Source organism: Daucus carota, chromosome 4 (assembly GCF_001625215.2).
Source record: "Daucus carota subsp. sativus chromosome 4, DH1 v3.0, whole genome shotgun sequence".
Lineage (NCBI taxonomy): Eukaryota > Viridiplantae > Streptophyta > Magnoliopsida > Apiales > Apiaceae > Daucus > Daucus carota.
Genome location: NC_030384.2, coordinates 49,508,229 through 49,531,706, shown reverse-complemented (window position 1 = coordinate 49,531,706; position 23,478 = coordinate 49,508,229). Strand labels below are relative to the sequence as shown.

General features: G+C 32.7%; 1 protein-coding gene across 1 annotated transcript; it reads right to left on the bottom strand.

Annotated features, from left to right (window-relative positions):
* Positions 1-69: 69 nt before the first annotated feature.
* On the bottom strand, positions 70-23,478 carry LOC108218672 (DUF21 domain-containing protein At1g55930, chloroplastic). The gene is made up of 14 exons (XM_017391719.2): positions 22,835-23,478; positions 22,125-22,222; positions 21,919-22,012; positions 19,962-20,039; positions 19,735-19,838; positions 5,723-5,804; positions 4,805-4,944; positions 4,651-4,729; positions 4,497-4,560; positions 4,203-4,294; positions 3,233-3,298; positions 2,106-2,222; positions 1,277-1,456; positions 70-983 (listed from the first exon to the last, which is right to left on the bottom strand). The coding sequence occupies exons 1-14, from the start codon at positions 23,342-23,344 to the stop codon at positions 747-749; spliced, it is 1,941 nt and encodes a 646-aa protein (XP_017247208.1). The 5' UTR covers positions 23,345-23,478; the 3' UTR covers positions 70-746.

Below are 23,478 nucleotides of genomic sequence, written 5' to 3'. Positions count from 1 at the left end.
ATTACTGTATATAGTAATTAAGATAGCAAATATTTAGTTCAACTTATTTTCTTGAATTTAATTCAACAGTGGCCAAAAAATGATGACTTTATTTGCAAGAGGATTGCATTCTTGCCCTGTATATAGCACATTACATTACAGTAGTCTATTTCACTTCTGGAAAACTAAAGATAGTTTGACTAACCACTCAACATCTAATCCCTTTGAATTCTGCAGTATACATACAGTCTGTCTACAACCTTAAAACTTCCTTCTAGATGGGAAGGCAAAGTAAGATCCAACTAAAGTCAGTAGCTCGACCGTCCTACTACAAGAAAGATTCAGACAGATGCTAAGGGTGAAAGAGATGAGATGCAAGAGCTAAGGCTTTTCTCCAGATCTATACAGACTACGCAAGCCACATCTTCTAAGCCTGCCGGGATGAGCTTCCAAAATATACATTTTTCCTTTCAGACCACCTTAAAGATTCGCGCTCTGTTGGGCTAGAGATATACGGCGAAAGTGCAGACTTTCAAACTACGGATGTGTCTACTAATGTGTCACCCTCTACAAAATTATGGTATACTGGTGCAGCAGCAACAATCACCCGATCATACACCTTTGAAAAATCTGAAGTGAATACCTCACTTTGTCTGTAGACACACACAACCTAAATGATGTTTCAGTTTATCCACTGAGCCTTTTGTTCTCTCTTCTAGTTACTGTAAGAAAAAAAGAATTGGAATAAAAAGAAAAGATATCAGTTTCTATATATTTTGATTAATTTCATCTTCAACAATTACAGGGTCTTGTATAATGCTGCCGTTTGGTGTCCCCTCCTCATATATATCATCATCACTCTGGCCTGAATCTTCAGTATCTTTCCATTTCCGTTTCCAGATTCTAGGGATCATTCGAGTAATCTCTTTGGTATCCGTAGTTGAATCATGATTTTTCCGAGTGAATCGAACTGCTTTAACCTTTCTACAGTTTCCTGCCAATATCTGCACAACAGAGAAGTGAAAAAACAAATTAATTTTTGTTAACACGTAATATTCTGTACCAAATGCAAAAAAAGGGGCTTTACACCTGATATTATGGATTATGGTTATTAAGCTTTTCTTGCAAAGTTGGAGCACAGGAGAGATATAAATAAGTATCTTATTGGATAGGGTAACTAGTAGAGACTGGAGTATATGATTTCTTAGAGAGAATATACACAGAAGATTGTTTAATTACAGAAGAACTCTGGATAATAAATTACTCTAGAAAAAATCCGCAACAGCAAAATTAGTACCTCAAGCTTAAATGCTTGATGTGTATTCTTCTCATCATGACGCTCACTTTCTTCTTCATTGTAATCACTGCTCTCCTCTCTTTTTGCCTTTTCAAGCACTACATTAATACTTTCACCCGTTTTCGGAATATACCCAAACGTCTCACATATGAAACCTGATACCGTCTCATACTGATGTGCCTGTAATGTATAAGAAAACAGAAGAACTAATCACTGAACAAAATATCCAGCCGCTGTAGTACAAGCTTGTAAATACATTAACCATCATGTTCATGACTACCAATCTACCATGACAAGTGCATCCTCATTGACCGTGTTAACAAAAAGTTATGCTTGTGAAAGGTACATCCATTCAAATATAACCCGTATAATTAGCAAGAAATACAATGAACAAATGTAACTAAAATACCACATTGAAAAAGAAAATTAACTTATTGCTCTACAATTTCTCTTTGAAATGTTACTGTCCTCTCTACATGAAAGAAGAAAGTAGTATTCCTTTCTTCTGAAAGGTGCAGGAAAAATAATTCTGGTGACAGATGCACTTAATGAGAAGAGGACAAATATACATGTAGCAATATCTTTTGTGCATGGCGAGGAGGATTGAGGTAAAATATTATATAAAGAAAGCCTTTTCCCTTGTTTCAGACATAAAGATAGCTGCCTCTTTCAACAAATATAGCTAGCCAGTGTAAAGTTTAGTAATTTTTTTACAAAAACAAACCACATAAAACATAATTTTCCAACACCATTGTATATAAAAAGAAAGAAAGTAATGTTTAGAAACCAAGAGTTGATACAAACTAATAAGATATTATCAAGAAAAAACCTCTGGCAAAACAATATCCAGATCCTCTGAAAGTTGGTCGATTGATGTATTTGCATCAACATCAAAGACTCCTTCTGCTCTCATTACGACATAGCCAGTTTTCTTCTGAATTTCCTCCTACAGTAATTTGTATGTTGGAAATAGAAGTTGTTACCACATAGGAATTCAAATCATAAGCCCATAATAGCCACGTCTCAAACTTTTTTGGGTAGTCAGTCAGCCAACATTACATTGGGTTGTGGATCTTTTCTATAGCACATTTTGAAGTTAAAAATGCCGAAAATAGCATGTTCCGTAAAGTTGGCCCATCTTAACACCCAGGAAATGGATTAAGGAAATGTGCTATTCCCAAAACGTTTTACTGTTATAAACCTAGCAGATGTAACTCATTCATTATAGGCCTTACACATGTAACTCAAGTTCGAAATGTATTAATTGGGCAACACATATAGCAAAACTATTCTACGTGTTTTTTGTACTTCTTAAAACCCAACAGATGTAACAGATCACTATATTGTGTTTTCATGTACCACAACTTTCATATGCATTGAAAAGTTCTGCCAGTGCCTAGAATTCCATCTTTTCAGGAGTGCTATTTGGCACTAACCCTTTCATTATGTGCTAATTTGGTCATTTTGACTTTAATTCCCCCAGCCTCTCACATTTAGCATAAAATATTATTGTTGATGGTGATGAACATTACAGCCCAAGGTTGACTAGCAAGCAAGGAACGTTTATGATGTGTTTGATGCACAAATTAGGCCGATATGTGTTTGATACACAGATTAGGCCGATATGTGTTTGATACACAGATTAGGCCGATATGTGTTTGATACACAATTCGCCCTTTCTCCTGTCATTATTATCATACTGTAACGCGGGAAGTTGGTCAACTAACTATCTTGAAATATGTATACTTCAATTAAACAAGTCACATATGATACAAACTTTAGTTCTACTGAAAGTAAGTAAATGCTTATACTGCATATGATGCAAAAGCTGACATTTCCGTGCCCAAGAATCTCATCACAATTGATTAATACATGAATAATAATAGATCAATAGGCGATCAATTATGAGAAGTATTCGGCAATATAATATGACACAATAATTCATACACTACCTACCTTTGTGTCATTTTCATCAAAGATCTCACCAACAATTTCCTCGACAACATCTTCCAGAGTAACTATCTGCTTCAACCGAATTATAAAGACAATGTATAAGATCCAGTAAACAATAAAGAGATAAAGAGTGTTAAATACTCCCCCCGTTTCAAATTAGATGTCCACTTTCAAAAAAATCACACAGTTTAAGAAAAGTTATTGTTTACAAATTAATTGCATTGAAGGACCATAATATGTGGTATGATGTTGATCTAGGATATATAAATAAGAGATATGTGGAGTAGAAATGACTTTGGAAATATGATTTGCATTGAAAGTTTAAGTGGACAACTGATTTGAAACAAATTGTTTTTTCAAAAGTCGACATGTAAATTGAAACGGAGGGGGTAATAGATTTACAAAATACAGATCGTGCAGACGCAACAATAGTAGGTGGGGTTTGACCAATACTATTTTTATTCTGCTGAAGCTAGCTAAATGATTGAAAGAAAATTGAACTTGGGAGAGCTTTCATATTCTTTTTTAAGTTATATGATAGTATAGACGGAAATTATGTTTGAATGACTCAAGATGCAGGTGGCAGGAACTGGGATGGTGAAAATTTTAACAACGATCTATGCTTGTTGTTTTGCAAAAATTCCTCGTTATTTTTCGCTAAGGCCAATGCAGAGTGGAAAGCATATTTAACATATGCCATGCCTCACTCATGTCTGTTGCAGAAAGTGGTACTCCGCAATCAACATCTTTAGGTAGGTACCCTTAAAAAATCAACGGATTACTAGATATGACAGACAAAACTCAGAAAAAATAAAATTAAAAGCACACAGAGAAAAACATATCTATATAGGTCAATCAGAATATGCTTTCCAAGAAAATCTGCATTTTAACGAGATTTGGTAATTGTAATGAAGTTTCTAATTCTAGATGAGATAACAGATAGTCCACAGAGATATCATGAGTATGAACGTACTCCCACAGTTCCTCCATATTCATTAAGAACTACAGCCATGTGGACCTTCCGAATGCGAAACTCCCTAAGTAGATTCCAGACCGACATTGAATCTGCAACAGAGTCAAGACATGAATACAAATCTAGCATTGTAAAGAATAAAATAACAATTCAGTCTTCAACAACATTGGAGCATCATAGATCGGTCAGGATAAATTCCAAGCAGAATGCACAGATGTGTGTCTGTAATACAAGCTGACCAGTTTCTGCAAGAAAACACGTATTTAGCAGTCATTTTGGGCAATAAAATCATACCAGGAACAAAATATGCTGGTTTATGTGCAATATCTCCCACAGACGTGGTTTCCAGTACTTCTCCCTGCAAAATATATTATGTCAGATACATTACTATGAAAGCACTACATATTTTAGTAATAGAGATGTTCAACAAAAAAAATAACTGACATGCCTTCTGCAGATAGTCTAGTAGATCCATTGCATAAGAAATGCCCACAATATTATCAATACGCTGCTCAAACACTGGTACCCTACACTCAATTCAAGATCATCAGTCAATGGAAACAAAGGACTGTATCAAGTGTAACCTGATGAAACTTACATACCTGGAGTATGGATGAGTCACCCAAAACTTGTGGAAATCTAATAGTGTAGCACCTGCGTCAATAGCAAGTACGTCTATAAGGGGAGTCATCACCTCCCTGACATGTGTATCTTTTATCTCCAACACATTTTCAATCATATCCTGCAGCATTGATAATAGGTACAGAATTTTTCAAGTTGTAACTTTATCCGCTATGCAGCACAGGAGGTTAATACTTTTAAGGAATTTTGCATTTATCCAAAATGAGATACAATGCTGCAATGGCAAGATAGATATACGGAGGCAGTATATTTAGGCAGACTGAATCTGAAGGTCAAAATTTGCAAATTCCGTTTCATACTCAATCAGAACCTTCGTATCAGACTACTGCGGCACATTTTCATTTAGGCTGTGTTCAATATACACTAGAAGCCTGGAGAACTGTTATGCTGATTGATTGTTTTATTTCAACTACTCCTACCCACAACATATCACAACCTTGTTCAACTTTCAAATGACCCTGACTGAATATCTTCTTTTGTCATCTAAAATTTTGTCACTAATTTTTCACTACTTTATCCGATTGAAGAGTTTGCAGCTTATCTAAGGACACTTGACTATGAAACGTTTGGCTTTCTATAAACTGAGCCTCGCCTTAATCATTGAGTCCACTGCAGAAACTTTATGCAAGAGAGTTAACTGGTAAGTCAATTCCTCAAACAGTTCAGAAAAGATTGAATTATTTCATATAGGAACACTAGACATGCTTCTTTAAGATATTTACAAGACCACAAGGTTCTTGACAATTAGTCAGACCAAAATGCATCAGGTACAGTAATCTGAGTGGCAGATATAATTTAAGGAAATCAAGTAACATACTGATTATCGCGAGCACGGCTAGCCGCATATGATATGCTAAACATTTAATGTTATATATTACCTGTTCTTCTTCCTCAATTGCACCACTTGACTCAGCAACTCTTAGCATCAACTTGAGTTCATCTTCAGTTACATATGGATCGCTATAAATAAAAGAAAATATAACAAAAATTAGCAATCATGTAAATTAACAAACACTAAGCTTCACAACATAAATACACTCAACAAAATTCACTTATTCTATGTAATTGAAAGATATTACAAAACTTATATCAACAAAAGGTATATGTAATCTGATTTAAAATGTATTTTTCAGTTTTTCAAAATTAAAAGAGTAATTCAAAATTTTCAGTCAAACATTGGTTAAAAGTGAACTACTAATCTGAAACAGGAGTATATACTTATTTAGAATATTTAAAATATTTGCATCAAATGATTTTTGAAACTAGGCAAATTATTGTAGTGATTTAAGTATACAAAGTTGTAATGGTATTACATCCATGTCATGCGGCACCATTGGCATGACAATGATTTGTCACGATAGGAGCTTTGGCTATTTTTTATATTTGTGAAAAATACGCGGGTGGGAGACTTGTGATATGGGTCGATATTTGAACGTGAGGATGTATATGTACGTACCATGATGTATGTATTTGTTATGTGCTTTAAACTCATTATAAAATGTCCCAACTCCTCGCTTCTTCATCCTTGCTTAAATCAAAAATATTAATTTATTATAACTTTCAAATTATTATTTAGGACTTCCAGGTAGGGAACGGGTAATTCGGATACGGATCTGCTTGTATCCGCATCCATATTTGGATATAAATCCAAAATTATTCTGAAAAACCATATGAATCCAGATCCGTTTAAAATTAAGCAGATATTTTTTAAGATAATGGAGAAACAACTTGAATTTAAAAAAAAAACAAATAAGAGTTAAAATATGATTATTTTTTTTAATATAATAATATATTAGAGCATCTCCAATAGCCTCCAAAATCATTCTTTAAAAAAATTATAAAATATGGCTAAAAGTAGGTTAATTTATTGAATAACATGACAACTCCAGCACTACTCTTTATATTTGCTCTCTATTTATATTTTATTCTTATTAGAGAGAAAAGTTGGAGATAGAACTAGAGGAAAGTTAATATTATATTCATAAATAATAAGTTAGGAGCACTAAGATATTTTTTTAAAAATAGGAGCGAGAAGAGGCTCTTAGAATTATAAAAGAGCCTTGAAAGGAGTTAGGAGTGTATTGGAGCAGTAATTTTAGACGTCTTCTTTACATTTAGAGTAAAGAGCTTGTTTAAAAAATCATTGAATATGCTCTTAATATCTCATATTTATACTATACATATCTTAAAATGTCTACACATAAATATATCTCAAAAACAAAATATATATTATATATTAATATGCATCATATTATTACTTGATTGTAATGTATTATAATTATAACTATTATATATTAATATGTACTCCCTCCGTTTTATCTTAGATTATATCCGTTTTATCTTAGATACACATAAAATATTCGAGACAAATATCAGATATGCTAGGTTTTTTTTGACAGTCCTCAGCCTACTTTCCGGAAGACTCGAACCCCAGGCCTAGCACTAATAAACTCTGATACCATGTTAACTATCCAATTCATCTAAAACCTTAACATGTTAAAAGGGATCTTACGAAGATCATCCAATTCATCAAAAACCTTAAGGTGTTAAAAGGGAACTTACAAAGATCATGTATTATCCAACACTAACATACATATAACATAACACTACCACAGGTAAACAATAGTTAAGACTTCAAAGTGAATTACATAGAGTATATCCAAGAAGCTCCTAAATGAGCTATTAAATTAAAATATAAACAGCATGATTATGAATAAAGCTCTGAGAATTCTAGTTGCTGTTAATAGGCTTAAGAGCTTCTATCTCCTCTACTTTAAGAGCCACATATGGCTTTTAACTTATTTCTAATAATAAAAAATTGATCCCCTCTAATTTATCAAGTACTTTTACCACTCATATTGACATAATAGAGTTCACTATAAATAAAATATAAAATAAAGAGGGAGTATAAAGAGCATTGTTGGAGTTGACACTCTTACAAATTTATTAATTTGCTAAGTCGTATTATTTTATATAATATTTGAGAGCTAACTAGGAGGCTCTTGGAGATGCTTTTATATCAAAAATTACATATTAAAAGGGATTTCTTTAATGACACGCTTCAATGAAACTTGGTAGTGGTACTATAATATAAAATAATAAATTATTTTGGACTTTTTTTATTCATAACCACGTTTTCAATCTTATTTTCAAAAATACTACCTTCTCTAAAATATTTTCAAAAATACTGTGGTTGCATATGCAACCATATATGCAACTACAAATCCAAAGATGTGTATATATATATATATATATATATATATATATATATACATGGTTGTCATGTCGGTCGACTAGTCGCGACTAGTCGACGACTAGTCGACTAAGCGGTGAATGGATGTCGACTCAACTTGTCGACTAGCTGAATGTTGATATTTCGGTCGACTAGTCGACTAAGCGGTCGACTAGTCGACTAGTCGACCGACTAGTCGACTAGTCGAGCTGCTAAATTTCCTACTTTGGTTCTCTGATTATATTTTCTGCTCTGTTTTTCTGCAATCTGCACAATAAGTTCTGCATAACTCTGTATATATTAATCCTGCGCATATATGTTGCTTACTTGCTGCACTACCACATCACAGTATCACACAATTTTTATATATCAGTTGTTACATATTTTACTTTGTTTTATTGTTATTTGTTAACTCATTTCGCTTTTCCATCATTCTCTTTAAGTTTCCGATTCTTAATACCTTAGAATCTGAAATAAAACATTGTGGAAGATGTTGGAGCATAAAAATCTAATTTACATGATATGTGTGTGTGTGTGTCTATATATATATATATATATTATTTTTAATTTATAATAATATTTTTTTTGTCGACTAGTCTACGACTTGTCAACGACTAGTCGACTAGTCGATTAGACGGAGGTCCATCGACTCGCCTCGACTCATCGACGTGACAACCATGTATATATATAGTTAAGTTCTATGGAGTACATATAAACATTGGAGTATTGGAGTACAAATTATAATTTTTTAGTTTGATCATAAATAATATCTCTGATTATCCAAATTTATATATAATTTATCATTTATAAGTAGTATTAAACATAATTATCAATTAATCATTAATATCTTTTAACTTTAACAAGCATTAAGATTGTTGTTCTGCTTATAAGTTATATTGCAGAACATAATGTCCTACGATTTATAAAAGTAATTGTTCTATCTTTTGATTACAATGTTTATGTTGTTGAACATAATCTGCAGGTTGTCGGATGTTTACAAATATTGTAGAACACAAAAAATGAAGATTTTGGATGACTAGATTATATTGTATGAATCTTGTACTCCAATACTCCAATATTTTTTGTACTCCATAGAACTTGACTCTATATATATATATGGATTCCAAAGATGAGGTCGAAAATGACATTTGAATACTGAAACTTGAAATCAGGAATTGTAGCTGCATATGCAATCACCATATTTTTGGAAAATATTTTCAAAAAGATAGTATTTTTGAAAATATTTTAGAGAAGGTAGTACTTTTGAAAATAAGATTGAAGAAGGTAGTATTTTTTGAAAATAAGATTGAAAAAACAGTATACAAGATAATTCCCCAATTATTTTTTATTCAACAACACATTAAGAAATATAATTTAAGAAATTTTGGTGAAGATTACACAAGACATCCTTTTTTAGGAAAATGCATATTTATAATCTTGCGGAAATATCAAGAATGAATCTTTACAATCTCGCTTAAGGACAAGAATGAATATTTATAATCTCGCACGATTCAAGAAAGGATATATATAATCTCGCACAGATGTCAAGAATCAAAAAAGTATATTACAGATTTCTTAACATATAATTAAGAAATACAAAAGAATGCTATAAATTCGAATTGAATTGTATTGTTGATGTATATTGAAGAATGTTGACAAGAATAAAAAGTATTTCCACATATTGACTAAGGTATCCGATATTCCTTTTAATCCACCAACGGTCACAAAACTATCTATTTAAAGGCTACCCAACAACCCATTGTGACCAAACTTATCTCTTCCAATACCTCAATACACAAATCCCTTCTTCCAAATGTCGACATCCTCCTCTTCTGAGATAGTGCAGATTTCTGACGATCACTATCAATTGATCGGGGGGCGAAAGACCTATCCTTGTCGTTTTTGCAGCAGAACGTTCCCCACCCCGATGGCAGTGGCCGGCCACCACAATGTGCACAAGGTGCGAGCCCATCACACAAATTTAACTTTCGGTGGCGGAGCGTCTAGTGTCAACCCATTTTCTTCACCAGAAATAGGGGCGAGGTCCATAGGTCACCACCCATCTTTTGCGAGACCATCTTTTGTCAGACCAATAATGGAATCATCTTCCTACTCTGGGTATCTTGAGCGTTACATACAACAATTTAACCCTGAGACATCTCACCGTCCGTTAGCCCATTTGGCTCATCCGCCTCCTCCACCTCCACCTTCGCCTCCAACCAAGAGTACGATGTTTTTTGGTGTGCCGGACTTTTTTAAGCCTTCTGTTCCACCAACAAAGCCTCTTCAAGACAAGATATCTGCTTCTCCGTTGGCCCTTTTGGCTCCTCCGCCTCCAACCAAAAGTTCAATGTTTTTTGGAAAGTCGAACGTCTTCGAGACCTCTGTTCCACCCACCAATCCTCCGCGTCCAGCCACGAGTACGATGTTTTTTGGAGTGTCAGACTTCTTCAAGCCTTATGTTGCACCCACAAATCCATTAAGTGATGGAGCAAGCACCTCCATTGTTGATATTGTGAAAGGGGAAGATGAAGACGAAGATCTTGATTTAGATCTTAAACTTTAGATCTATATACCATATATGCTCCGTTGGTTTCTAATTAGTTTAATATCATGTTACTTGCTACATTCTGTCAATTGGATATTATAAGAATATTCAATTACTTTATATAGCAAGATTTGTTTGGTGCTCTTTATGTTTCTTTTGGTGGTCTTTCTGTTTCTTTTCAATGGTCACGGTCTTTGATTTTCAATATTAGTCAATTAAGTATTTATTTAAAGTTTTAATATCACATTTTGCTATCAATTTGTTCCACTTATAGTACGTTTGCATATTGTTAAACAAACTATAAGGCTCTAATTACAAATATGTATGTTTGGAAAAAATTATAGATAAGTAATTAGTCTCGTATAATCACTATCTTACCACATTGCACAGGTTTACTTTAAATTAATTATTTCTATTCTTCAAGTAAATTATATATAATTTTAAGGGATAATTAATTTATACGTCCTTGAACTTTGGTCCATTTTTGATTCGCATCCTTGAACTAAGTTTGTCAATTTATGCATCCTCAAACTTTGTAAATTTCCAATTCAGGTCCCTCCATCAGTTTTTGACTAACGGAAGTTAGTCAATTAGGGTTTTTAATTTGAGGGTTTTCGATTCGTTCATGGATTGATGAAATTGATGGTATGGGAAGTTTCGGGAGATCAAACCGAACAGATTAATGTAGGTTTCAATGATGGAGGATTGCCGGAATGGTGGCAATGTCTCCGCCGGCCGGAAAATGGCCATTGATTCCGGCCATCATTCCGGCAATCCTCCGCCATTGAAACCTACATGAATCTCTTCGGTTTGACCTCCCGAAACTTCCCATACCATCAATTTCAACAATCCATTAACGAGTCGAAAACCCCCAAATTCAAAACCCTAATTACTAACTTCTGTTAGTCAAAAACTGACGGAGGGACCTGAATTGGAAATTTACAAAGTTTGAGGATGCATAAATTGACAAACTTAGTTCAAGGATGCGAATCAAAAATGGACCAAAGTTCAAGGACGTATAAATTAATTATCCCTAATTTTAATGATATGGCAATTCAAATAATAAATTAAAATTTAAGTTAAATTTTAATGTAAATGTAAATAATAGATTATAATTTTAATAGGGATTTCAATATTAAAAATAAGTTATCAGAGAAGTATAGAGTTAGGTTTTTAAGTAGTCTACATTTAAGTGGGAGTCTTAAGAGTACCATTCATTATTTTTTTAATTTAATCATAAATAATGTCTTTGATTACAATACCAAAATTTATATATAATTTATCATTTGTAAGTAAACTTAAATATCATTATCAATTAATCACTACCATCCTTCAACTTTAACAAAAACAAATTCCAAGTAACAATCTTTAATATCATTGTTCTGCTTATTAGTTATATTGTGACATATAATGTTATGCGATTTATACTATACATATCTTAAAATGTCTACACATAAATATATCTCAAAAACAAAATATATATTATATATTAATATGCATCATGTTATTACTTGATTGTAATGTATTATAATTATAACTATTATATATTAATATGTACTCCCTCCGTTTTATCTTAGATAATATCCGTTTTATCTTAGATACACATAAAATATTCCAGACAAATATCAGATATGCTAGGTTTTTTTGGACAGTCCTCAGCCTACTTTCTGGAAGACTCGAACACCAGGCCTAGCACTAATAAACTCTGATACCATGTTAACTATCCAATTCATCTAAAACCTTAACATGTTAAAAAGGATCTTACGAAGATCATCCAATTCATCAAAAACCTTAAGGTGTTAAAAGGGAACTTACAAAGATCATGTATTATCCAACACTAACATACATATAACATAACACTGCCACAGGTAAACAATAGTTAAGACTTAAAAGTGAATTACATAGAGTATCTCCAAGAAGCTCCTAAATGAGCTCTTAAATTAAAATATAAACAGCATGATTATGAATAAAGCTCTGAGATTTCTAGTTGCTGTTAATAGGCTTAAGAGCTTCTATCTCCTCTACTTTAAGAGCCATATATGGCTTTTAACTTATTTCTAATAATAAAAAATTGATCCCCTCCAATTTATCAAGTACTTTTACCACTCATATTGACATAATAGAGTTCACTATAAATAAAATATAAAACAAAGAGGGAGTATAAAGAGCATTGTTGGAGTTGACACTCTTACAAATGTATTAATTTGATAAGTCATATTATTTTATATTATATTTGAGAGCTAACTAGGAGGCTCTTGGAGATGTTTTTATATCAAAAATTACATATTAAAAGGGATTTCTTTAATGACACGCTTCAATGAAACTTGGTAGTGGTACTATAATATAAAATAATAAATTATTTTTTATTCAACAACACATTAAGAAATATAATTTAAGAAATTTCGGTGAAGATTACACAAGACATCCTTTTTTAGGAAAATGCATATTTATAATCTTGCAGAAATATCAAGAATGAATCTTTACAATCTCGCTTAGGGACAAGAATGAATATTTATAATCTCGCACGATTCAAGAAAGGATATTTATAATCTCGCACAGATGTCAAGAATCAAAAAAGTATATTAAAGATTTCTTAACATATAATTAAGAAATACAAAAGAATGCTATAAATTCGAATTGAATTGTATTGTTGATGTATATTGAAGAATGTTGACAAGAATAAAAAGTATTTCCACATATTGACTAAGGTATCCGATATTCCTTTTAATCCACCAACGGTCACAAAACTATCTATTTAAAGGCTACCCAACAACCCATTGTGACCAAACTTATCTCTTCCAATACCTCAATACACAAATCCCTTCTTCCAAATGTCGACATCCTCCTCTTCTGAGATAGTGCAGATTTCTGACGATCACTATCAATTGATCGGGGGGCGAAAGACCTATCCTTGTCGTTTTTGCAGCAGAACGTTCCCCACCCCGATGGCAGTGGCCGGCCACCACAACGTGCACAAGGTGCGAGCCCATCACACAAATTTAACTTTCGGTGGCGGAGCGTCTAGTGTCAACCCATTTTCTTCACCAGAAATAGGGGCGAGGTCCATAGGTCACCACCCATCGTTTGCGAGACCATCTTTTGTCAGACCAATAATGGAATCATCTTCCTACTCTGGGTATCTTGAGCGTTACATACAACAATTTAACCCTGAGACATCTCACCGTCCGTTAGCCCATTTGGCTCATCCGCCTCCTCCACCTCCACCTTCGCCTCCAACCAAAAGTACGATGTTTTTTGGTGTGCCGGACTTTTTTAAGCCTTCTGTTCCACCAACAAAGCCTCTTCAAGACAAGATATCTGCTTCCCCGTTGGCCCTTTTGGCTCCTCCGCCTCCAACCAAAAGTTCAATGTTTTTTGGAAAGTCGAACGTCTTCGAGACCTCTGTTCCACCCACCAATCCTCCGCGTCCAGCCACGAGTACGATGTTTTTTGGAGTGTCAGACTTCTTCAAGCCTTATGTTGCACCCACAAATCCATTAAGTGATGGAGCAAGCACCTCCATTGTTGATATTGTGAAAGGGGAAGATGAAGACGAAGATCTTGATTTAGATCTTAAACTTTAGATCTATATACCATATATGCTCCGTTGGTTTCTAATTAGTTTAATATCATGTTACTTGCTACATTCTGTCAATTGGATATTATAAGAATATTCAATTACTTTATATAGCAAGATTTGTTTGGTGCTCTTTATGTTTCTTTTGGTGGTCTTTCTGTTTCTTTTCAATGGTCACGGTCTTTGATTTTCAATATTAGTCAATTAAGTATTTATTTAAAGTTTTAATATCACATTTTGCTATCAATTTGTTCCACTTATAGTACGTTTGCATATTGTTAAACAAACTATAAGGCTCTAATTACAAATATGTATGTTTGGAAAAAATTATAGATAAGTAATTAGTCTCGTATAATCACTATCTTACTACATTGCACAGGTTTACTTTAAATTAATTATTTCTATTCTTCAAGTAAATTATATATAATTTTAATGATATGGCAATTCAAATAATAAATTAAAATTTAAGTTAAATTTTAATTTTAATGTAAATAATAGATTATAATTTTAATAGGGATTTCTATATTAAAAATAAGTTATCACAGAAGTATAGAGTTAGGTTTTGAAGTAGTCTACATGTAAGTGGGAGTCTTAAGAGTACCATTCATTATTTTTTTAATTTAATCATAAATAATATCTTTGATTACAATACCAAATTTTATATATAATTTATCATTTGTAAGTAAACTTAAATATCATTATCAATTAATCACTACCATTTAACAAAAAAAAAATCCAAGTAACAATCTTTAATATCATTGTTCTGCTTATTAGTTATATTGTGACATATAATGTTATGCGATTTATAAAATAATTGTTGTAATTGTTGATTACGCTGTAGAACATAATCTTTAGGTTGTCGGATGTGAATGTAGAACAAAAAAAATTAATTAAAACCATTAGATTATTAACTATCCAATTTCCAAGAATGGGATTAAACATGTGGTTGATGGGATTCGAACTCTACACTGTTTACTAAATAAAAGTATTGTTTTTGACGACGAATGAAAAAAATAGTGTAATGAAAAAAATAAATTAATAATATCTCAACTTAGCTATCATAGTGTTTTTTTTAAATGGTATGGTTGACAAAACTCAATAATGATGGACACTTATCTTCATATTCTCTATAACTAAAACAAAAAACGGTCGATGTCATTTAAGCTTTATATGTCAGCCTCTCATTAAATAAATGAATGACATCGGTATGCATATGTGTCAATCCTCATTAAATCTCAACTTTTAAAATAATTATTCTCTATAATTTTATCCTCTTCCACCGATTCTCTCTCATACTCCACAAACTCTCTCTGTTTTCATTTCTCATTCTCCCCTGATTCTCTCTCCTTATTTCTCATTATTTTATTAATTCTCAATATTATTTGCACATATTAATTTATTTCATATTACTTAATAAAAATTAATTTATAATTTTAATATTTAAGCCATACTTTCTATTTTTGTATCACTTGATCTTTTGAACACTTATGTTGATGATTTGACCGCATAGTCAATATAATTAAAAAAAATTAAATATTATAATATTAATTTAATTAACATACATCACTTTTATTTTTTTAAATTAAATATTCTGAACTTAAATAAAATATAAATATTATCTAACCAGGCATCCAATATGATAATATATAATTAATTTTGTTTTGGGAATTTGGCAGAACTACCCATCTTGAACTACCCATCTTTGACATATATCTTTGACATATTAATTGCAGAGATACAGTTCTCCTGCTTTTCTTATAAATATACGATTACTTTCTCAAACAAATTCAAAAACTTGCAGAAGTACGATAGTTATTTGTTAAAGCTATACATAGAGTTTCTTTTTGTTTTGGATACTAAGAGGAGTCCCAACCCTTCCACCTCCACTCCGTCCTTTTCTGTTGGAGGTGGTGGTGGTCATAACAACTCATCTAACTTGGTGTTGATTTTCAAGGATAACCAAACTTTGATCGGGTCAGATCTACCTAAATTCGGCATCGGCTTCGTGGTTGTAATCGTCGCGAAAGATTGAGATTTGAGTTCCACAGAGACTGTAAGGTTTATTGGGCATTATTTCGAAAAGAATGGGGATGGATCAGGTGAAAAAGGCGGCATGAACATGGAGTTTAAGAGGCCAACGGTGAGAACGGAGTTGGAATTGAAATATGATCTAGGCAGAGGAGAGGGTGAAGGTGAGATCCAAGATTTGGTAGATGGCGGCGGGGGAGTAGCAAAGGTTATGTTTAATTGATTTCTTATTTTCTTTAAGTTGCTTTTGTGGTTGTTGGGCCACTCTTTTGGACATTTGCAACTAGTTGCAACTTATTATATTGTTAAATGTCATTTTCAAAAGATTTTTTTAAAGTTGCATTTATGGTTACATATATGGTTGGGAGCAGTTGCATATACAAACTCCGTATTTTTGCAAATATTTTTTGAAATATAGTATTTTTGCAATTTGTTTTAAAAAGTGACAATATTTTTGTAAAAATTCTTTTAGACTTGGGTATCTATGAAAAAAGCCCTTTGTTTTTTCATATAAAAGGTATTATACATTATATACATGCTTGAAAAGTGTCTCATAATAAATGGCTTAACACTTTATTACAAAAACATATGTATATTCTTTTTAAACTATGACCAAAAAATTAAAAGTAATTAAGAACATGTTGTTCCTAATACTATACATGAGACGTATATGGTCATGTGGTTTTATACTAAATAGAATTAAGTGCTTAAATCTACTTAAACGTTCACAACAACAATTTAATTAGCTCATTTCATCTTCGTAAACTGAAACGTGCTTATACAATTATGAATTAAGGTTTTTTAAATATGTGAAAATCCGAAATCAAACTTCTAGGTGAGTGGGTGAAATAATATGAGTACATCCCAATTTGTTCGAGTGACATATGTGTACATATGTTATAATTTATACCACATTTCAAAACAAATTTTTCATTAACTTGTGCATTCAAATTGTACAATTAAAATAAAGATATAAAAATATGTTGCAAGTAGCTTAGTCGAATAATTATAATAAGACTTGTCCATGTGATAATAGTAGTGAATAGTGATAATAGTGATTTAAAACGTAAACTGAATTTTTAATTTGATCAAAATTATTAGTAGGAATGTTAATTAATATACATTTCACAATACAGATATCAAAATTAATTTTTTGATCACCTACATTGATATATCAAGTAATTTCTTTGACAACTTTAAAAATACAATATAAATATCAAAACTAATCTTTTTAATGATCATATAAATATATTTCAGGGAAAAATCAAGTGCATGCATAAAATGTGTATTGAATAATCAATAATAGTATTAAATTGTAACATCCCAACCCCACAACCAAATGCATACCGGACCTAACAACCCACCATAGGTTAGCACAAAAGTGCTAGCAAATTGGAATACATTCGTTATTTGCTTGTGCATATAAAGGGCCCATATACTCTTTATGTAATCGATGTGGGATGTTACATAGATATCCAAATTTTAAAAAGGGCCATGCTTATAGGTTTTCTTACCCATCTATATAATATTAGTTATTAGTTCTTGCCTGTTACACAAAACATACTCATCTATATATTTATATTAGTTCATGGAATCATTCTTGCTCACCTATTTATTTATATTAATTCTTGCTTCTTGCCCGAGTTATTACATGGAATGAAAATAATAAGAATAGTAACATCACACCGAAAGTGCTTGTATAATAACATGATATAAAATGAATCCAAAAGGATGAACATATACAATTTAAAAAGTAGCTGTTAAATATTGTGAACAATTAAAATATATCATAATATCATTACGTCGTATGACGAGGATCAAAAAATAATAATATTCTTCTGCATAGTACTAAACCAGTTTAATAATTCAGTGAAAAGCTAGTGCTTTATAGTTTACTATTTCTACATGTATGTACCTTATTTATAATAAGCCCAGCCCTGGTACATATCATCATATAACACATGATTACTGGAATATATTAAATTATTTAATATTCTTCATAACTCACTCTTATATAATTATGCATCTGTAGGGGTAGAGCATCTTCTGCACAATTGAATCACTTTCACATTGTTAGTTTTTATTACATTTGTTACCAATGTGTTATTGTAGTGTTTCGGCTTGGACGAACATGTTATCTATGTCATTTGTATCTACTAAATTATTTTGAATAGCCATACTCAAAATATTTTAATATTGGCCAAAAGACTACATGCCATTAAACCAACTCAATAATATTCTAAACAACACTAATTCAGGTGTTCTGAACATATGATGGATCCTTTAAGACTCTTCATTCCTTGATTTGACAAGGTTAATTTTATGGCTGATGGATCACAAACTCCTCTCATGCCCAACATACCAAACTTTAGTAGTTTTTACTTCTTTTTGTGTTGGGTATCAACCCAATATGAATTGGATTCTGATTTGGGTTGGAAATTTCAGAATTAGACTCTAATTGGAGTTAAGTATTTCAGAATTAGACTATGATTTGGCTAAGTTTGAGATGGCTATATATACAGTCATATTGTTTTTTAAGTATGCACAAGATGTAGGCTTTGCTTGAGTATCTTAGTTTTGATTGATTGTATTATTGATAACGGTTTTGATTAATAATACAAGTTGGAACTTGGATTAATTTTGTGTGTGTTTTGCAATTAGAAGGTGTTACTCATGTTTTTATCCCTAACAATTTGTGCATACCATTTCATAATTTCATCCATTCACTCACCCTTTTATACTCTTTCCAACAAAGGTTCACTTAAAACTCAGTCTACAAACCTTCACTCGAAACAATTCCCCTTGTAATGTAGTATGTCTTTCACTTACACTAGCTTCCAAAATATGACAGATCATTACAATTCTTCAATATTTAACTCTCTTCTTTAAATTATATATATACGGTAAAAAGAACGTACAAGGGATCAATTCCTAAACCAGAAGGGTGTTTTAATCAGAACAGTTTACATAGATAAACTGAAAGTAGAAACCAAGTGGGGCCACTGGGTATTGTTCATCTAACATAGTTTTGAGGTGACGATTAGAAGACCTTACTACAGGTGTTTGAGGAAATTCAATCCTGCACCGCCTCATTAGCCATTTAGGATAACCACTTCACAGACATAAGAAGTGTTTAAATACAACACAGTTCATTCGTGATTATCCATGGAATGAGGTCAAGCCTCACCATGAAGAATTCTTGTTTCCATCTGAATTTCAGCTTGGTGCAGCTGACTAGTTTCTTTTTTTGGAATTTTTAATAAATGATCATCTTGAAGACTAGGCTCATTCAGGTATACGAACTTTAAATAATAGGTCAAAAGCTATCAAAAAAAAATAATTTTACAGATATGTTTGTGAATGATTGAAGTTAGTGATTTAGTTCAAATATATGATTGAAGTTGGTAATTTAGTTCAAATATAGGATGACTTTCAGTGTTAAGCATATACCGGCATAGAATAGAAAAGACCACGTTATCCAAAACCAATAGATGACTGAAACTACCTTTTTGCCTTCAAGCCAAGTAACTTGAGCATCCCCATTGATAGAAATGTTACAATTCTTCCGACAGGATACAATATCAGAGAAAGCCAGGCAACTGGCCTGACCTAAAGAGTTCACAAACAACTTTGTATTAGCAACAATGATCCCACAACTATCTGCACGAGTTATGGAAATCCACAACATGACGGAGTTAAGTTAAACTAATCATAAAAAACAATCCAGCATACCACAAATCGAGCAACTTCTGTAGCATGGTGCACCGCAATACTTTTTGGGGTGATTTCAGTAAGGAGCAAAATTGCTACCTGAAAAGTACAGGATATGTAAATTACATAAAAAGCCATGTAATGTTTAATTATTTGTTACTACGATTCAGATTTTATTTGTTTCCATTTGTGTGCCTTCTTGTGCTCAATTTTGTCCATGTGTTTGAAAGAGAATTAATCAGGCAAAAGTATTTGAGCAAAAGCCTGACAAGGAATATGTTAATTCTGAACCTAAGAATAGAAAAAATAATCAAAATATGTGCTGCATTTAGAAGGTAAAAATTGTTGTGAGTTTAGTAATACAAAAAGACATTCTAAGAACAATTACTTCTCTTGAGAAACTGCAATATCAGGAATATAACAAGTAATTATCTCAGACAAATAGTTCTCCTTATATTATATAAATGGGCAAAAGCAACAAAATTACTAGAGCTTGTCGTTTCAGATAAATTATTAGAATTGTTAAAATATAGAAGAGAACATATTTGAATTTAGTTGAAGTGTTATTAAAATCCTAAAAGCCCAAATTAAGCGCAAAACACAGCATAGTTGCTATCTTTGGTCTTTGCTTTAAGAAAGTCCAGCACATTAAAAAGCACCCACTGAAGACAATTATCAGAGAAGTGCAAAAGAAAAGCTCACAGAAGCATTCATATTTGAAGTTAAGAGCAATGACTCGATTTAAAAAGAACTCAAAACGTAGGCCCAATATTTCAGCTTATTGGGCCACATAGAATACACAACTAGCTCTATAATATAGTAGCTCTCAATGTGAACTAAATATAAGCCTTCTAGAATATTAGGGGTCATGTTGCCCGAAGCTGAATTAGATAATACATATTTCCAAAGGTTGGACTCGCTCTATTGGTTTCCCTTACCACACGTGCTAATTTTATTTCCCTTATCAGAGGCTGGACTGGCATATATTCGTTTCCCAAAGGCTGGTATGGTTAAATACTTAATTTCAAAGGCTGCACTTGTTAATGCATGTTAATGAAGGTTATTCTCACATGGGTCTATATCTTAAAAGTAAGTCTTAATCCAAAGGCAAGGCAAGCCAATCACCAAATCAATTGGAATTAAAATATAAGGGTAAAACAATCATTCATCAATACATTCAATGCATGAGGACAAAGGGTTTTATTAATATTAAAGACAAGGGCTTTATCATCAGTCCAAAAAAATATGTTGATTCTGAAGGCTAAATCAACCAATAACATTATAATAAGAGTTCCTTACAAAAGATGAGCCCAAACGAAGAACAAAGGAACCCATATAATGTTAGATCCTGAGCCAAAGACATGGTGAGGCCTAAAGCCTACGCGGCGGAAAGATATAATCAAGCATAAAAACTAATTCTATAACATACTTAAAGAGACTTTTCCCCTCCAAAAGAATAAGATATGTGTTGGACCTATATTCCTACCAAAAATACAATTCTAAATTGTGAAGAACTACATGGACTTGATCCCTATATATGAGTGTTATTAAAAGCCTAAAAGCCCAAATTAGAAAGTATCTAAGGACCATGTTCGTGAGATATTTGTAGATTGCGAGACTGAAGAAATAAAAGTGAGTGAGGATTATTTAGTTATAGTTACATAAAGTGTCACGAGTCCCTCAAAGCCGATCTAAACCAAGTATATATAACTATTTAAGAGAAATTATTTACAACCTCACTAAATTCAGAACCATTACAACCATAACTGATTATGCCATCAAAATATTACTGATACCGCTTTTCTGCAAGCAGTCTATTAGCTAGAAAGCAAAGCAATAGAATGGGTGTGTAAGAAAGGAAGGGCAGAGAAGTATTGCATATGTCAAGATATGTTAGAAACCGGTGCAAGCTTCGTTTTCATCTTCACGATGTACCTTGCTCCAATTATTTTATTTTTGTTATTAAATGGTTACATACCGTCATCACACCAGTTGCTGCAGTAATACCCGCCTCACCGAAAAGTGTTGTTGCAGCCTCTGTGACGAGTGCTGTTGCTCCAATATTAACAACACTGAAATCCAAATATAGATTTTTTTTGACCTTAGCAAATGCTAATTCATTGTGATTTGGAGCATAAATAATACAGCACTGAAAATTATGCAATTGAATAGAAGAAAAAATACGTAGTTCCGATAAGAATGGTTGTAAGAAAGCGAGTGACATCACTACGGAGCATTCTGAAGACACCATCATCTGGCTCTTTTTCAGCCAGCTCGCGCACCTGTAAGAAACTCTTGACTGTTCACAAAGATAAATATATGGAGAGGGGAGAGTAAATGGTTTCAGTAAGAAAAAGTTTGAGCACAAGCTCCCAATTTTTAAACATATATAATAGCCGTTCCTTGACAAACAATTAAGGAAAAAAAGTAATAATTTTTTATAAGGATGGCGTGTACTGATCATTCATCCTAAGATATGATATGCGACTACAACACCTTTTTGATTGCAGGGTATCTTTCTCTAAGAATGTGAACATGGGAAAACAGGATTTAAGAACATAAGCAGGCCATACACCACAATGCATGACAAGTACAAGGATGGGAGATAGAATGTACAATAATATAAGAATCTAATCAATGCTTCTTGTTTTCATTTGTTTGCAACAAGAAAATTCTTTAAGACAATCCAGAGTCTAAACACCAAGCAAATATCTTATTGGCGAAGTGAAAATAAAAAACATACCAATACGCTATGGTGAAGTGATCACAGGAAATGAGCTAAAATATATTATTTGCATCAAGAACCAAAAGAATAATCTCCTACTTTTTTAATCTAAGTTTGAGTACTATCACATTTAAGATTACATATATAAATGAATTTATCGAAAACATGCCTTCCAAGGCCACAGAGTAGTAATTGAAGTCTCCGCCATCGAGAAAAAAGCTGATAATCCCAAAAGCACAAACAAGATCAACCCTTGCTCCTTAAATACCCCCAATACCTGCAAAATCTTGGGCCAATTATCCTTCAAATAAACCTGACTCATGGCCACAAACCCTTCCCCAGCCAAAACCCTCTGACATTTTATCACACTATACCCCAAAACAGCAATCAAAACACCCCATTTCCCCAACCCCCCAAAACTCATCAAGTTCCCATCTTTTCCACTCTCTGCGGACTTCAATCGAACACCTGAGTTGCCTGAGCTACACACAACACCTCCCCGCACATTTCGCCAAATGGGTCGGCACCAAATGGGCCCACAAGATTGGTAGACTACTTTCTGAGGGGCCCTCGCCGGAAAATTCAGACGGCGGCGACTACATGAGCTGAAAAGTGGAGATATAAAAAGATGATGAGATTTCTTGAAGCTAAGAGATGAAGGGCTTGCCGTTAACTCCATGAATTGCTTAAAGAGACAAGATTGCACGCATATATATACATATATGTGTATGTATTGTATGTATATATGTAGCGTAGAGGAGTTGAAAGTGGTGATGGAGAAGACAGAGAGGAGAAAAAAGAAAGATTTTTAGG

Excerpts from the sequence above, each read along its gene's own strand:
- LOC108218672 (XM_017391719.2), bottom strand. The coding sequence starts at position 23,344 with ATGGAGTTAACGGCAAGCCCTTCATCTCTTAGCTTCAAGAAATCTCAT. Across the intron at positions 22,013-22,124 it reads ACCATTCTTATCGGAACTAC|TGTTGTTAATATTGGAGCAA; the intron begins GTATTTTTTCTT and ends TTTGGATTTCAG. Across the intron at positions 4,730-4,804 it reads GTGACTCATCCATACTCCAG|GGTACCAGTGTTTGAGCAGC; the intron begins GTATGTAAGTTT and ends AATTGAGTGTAG.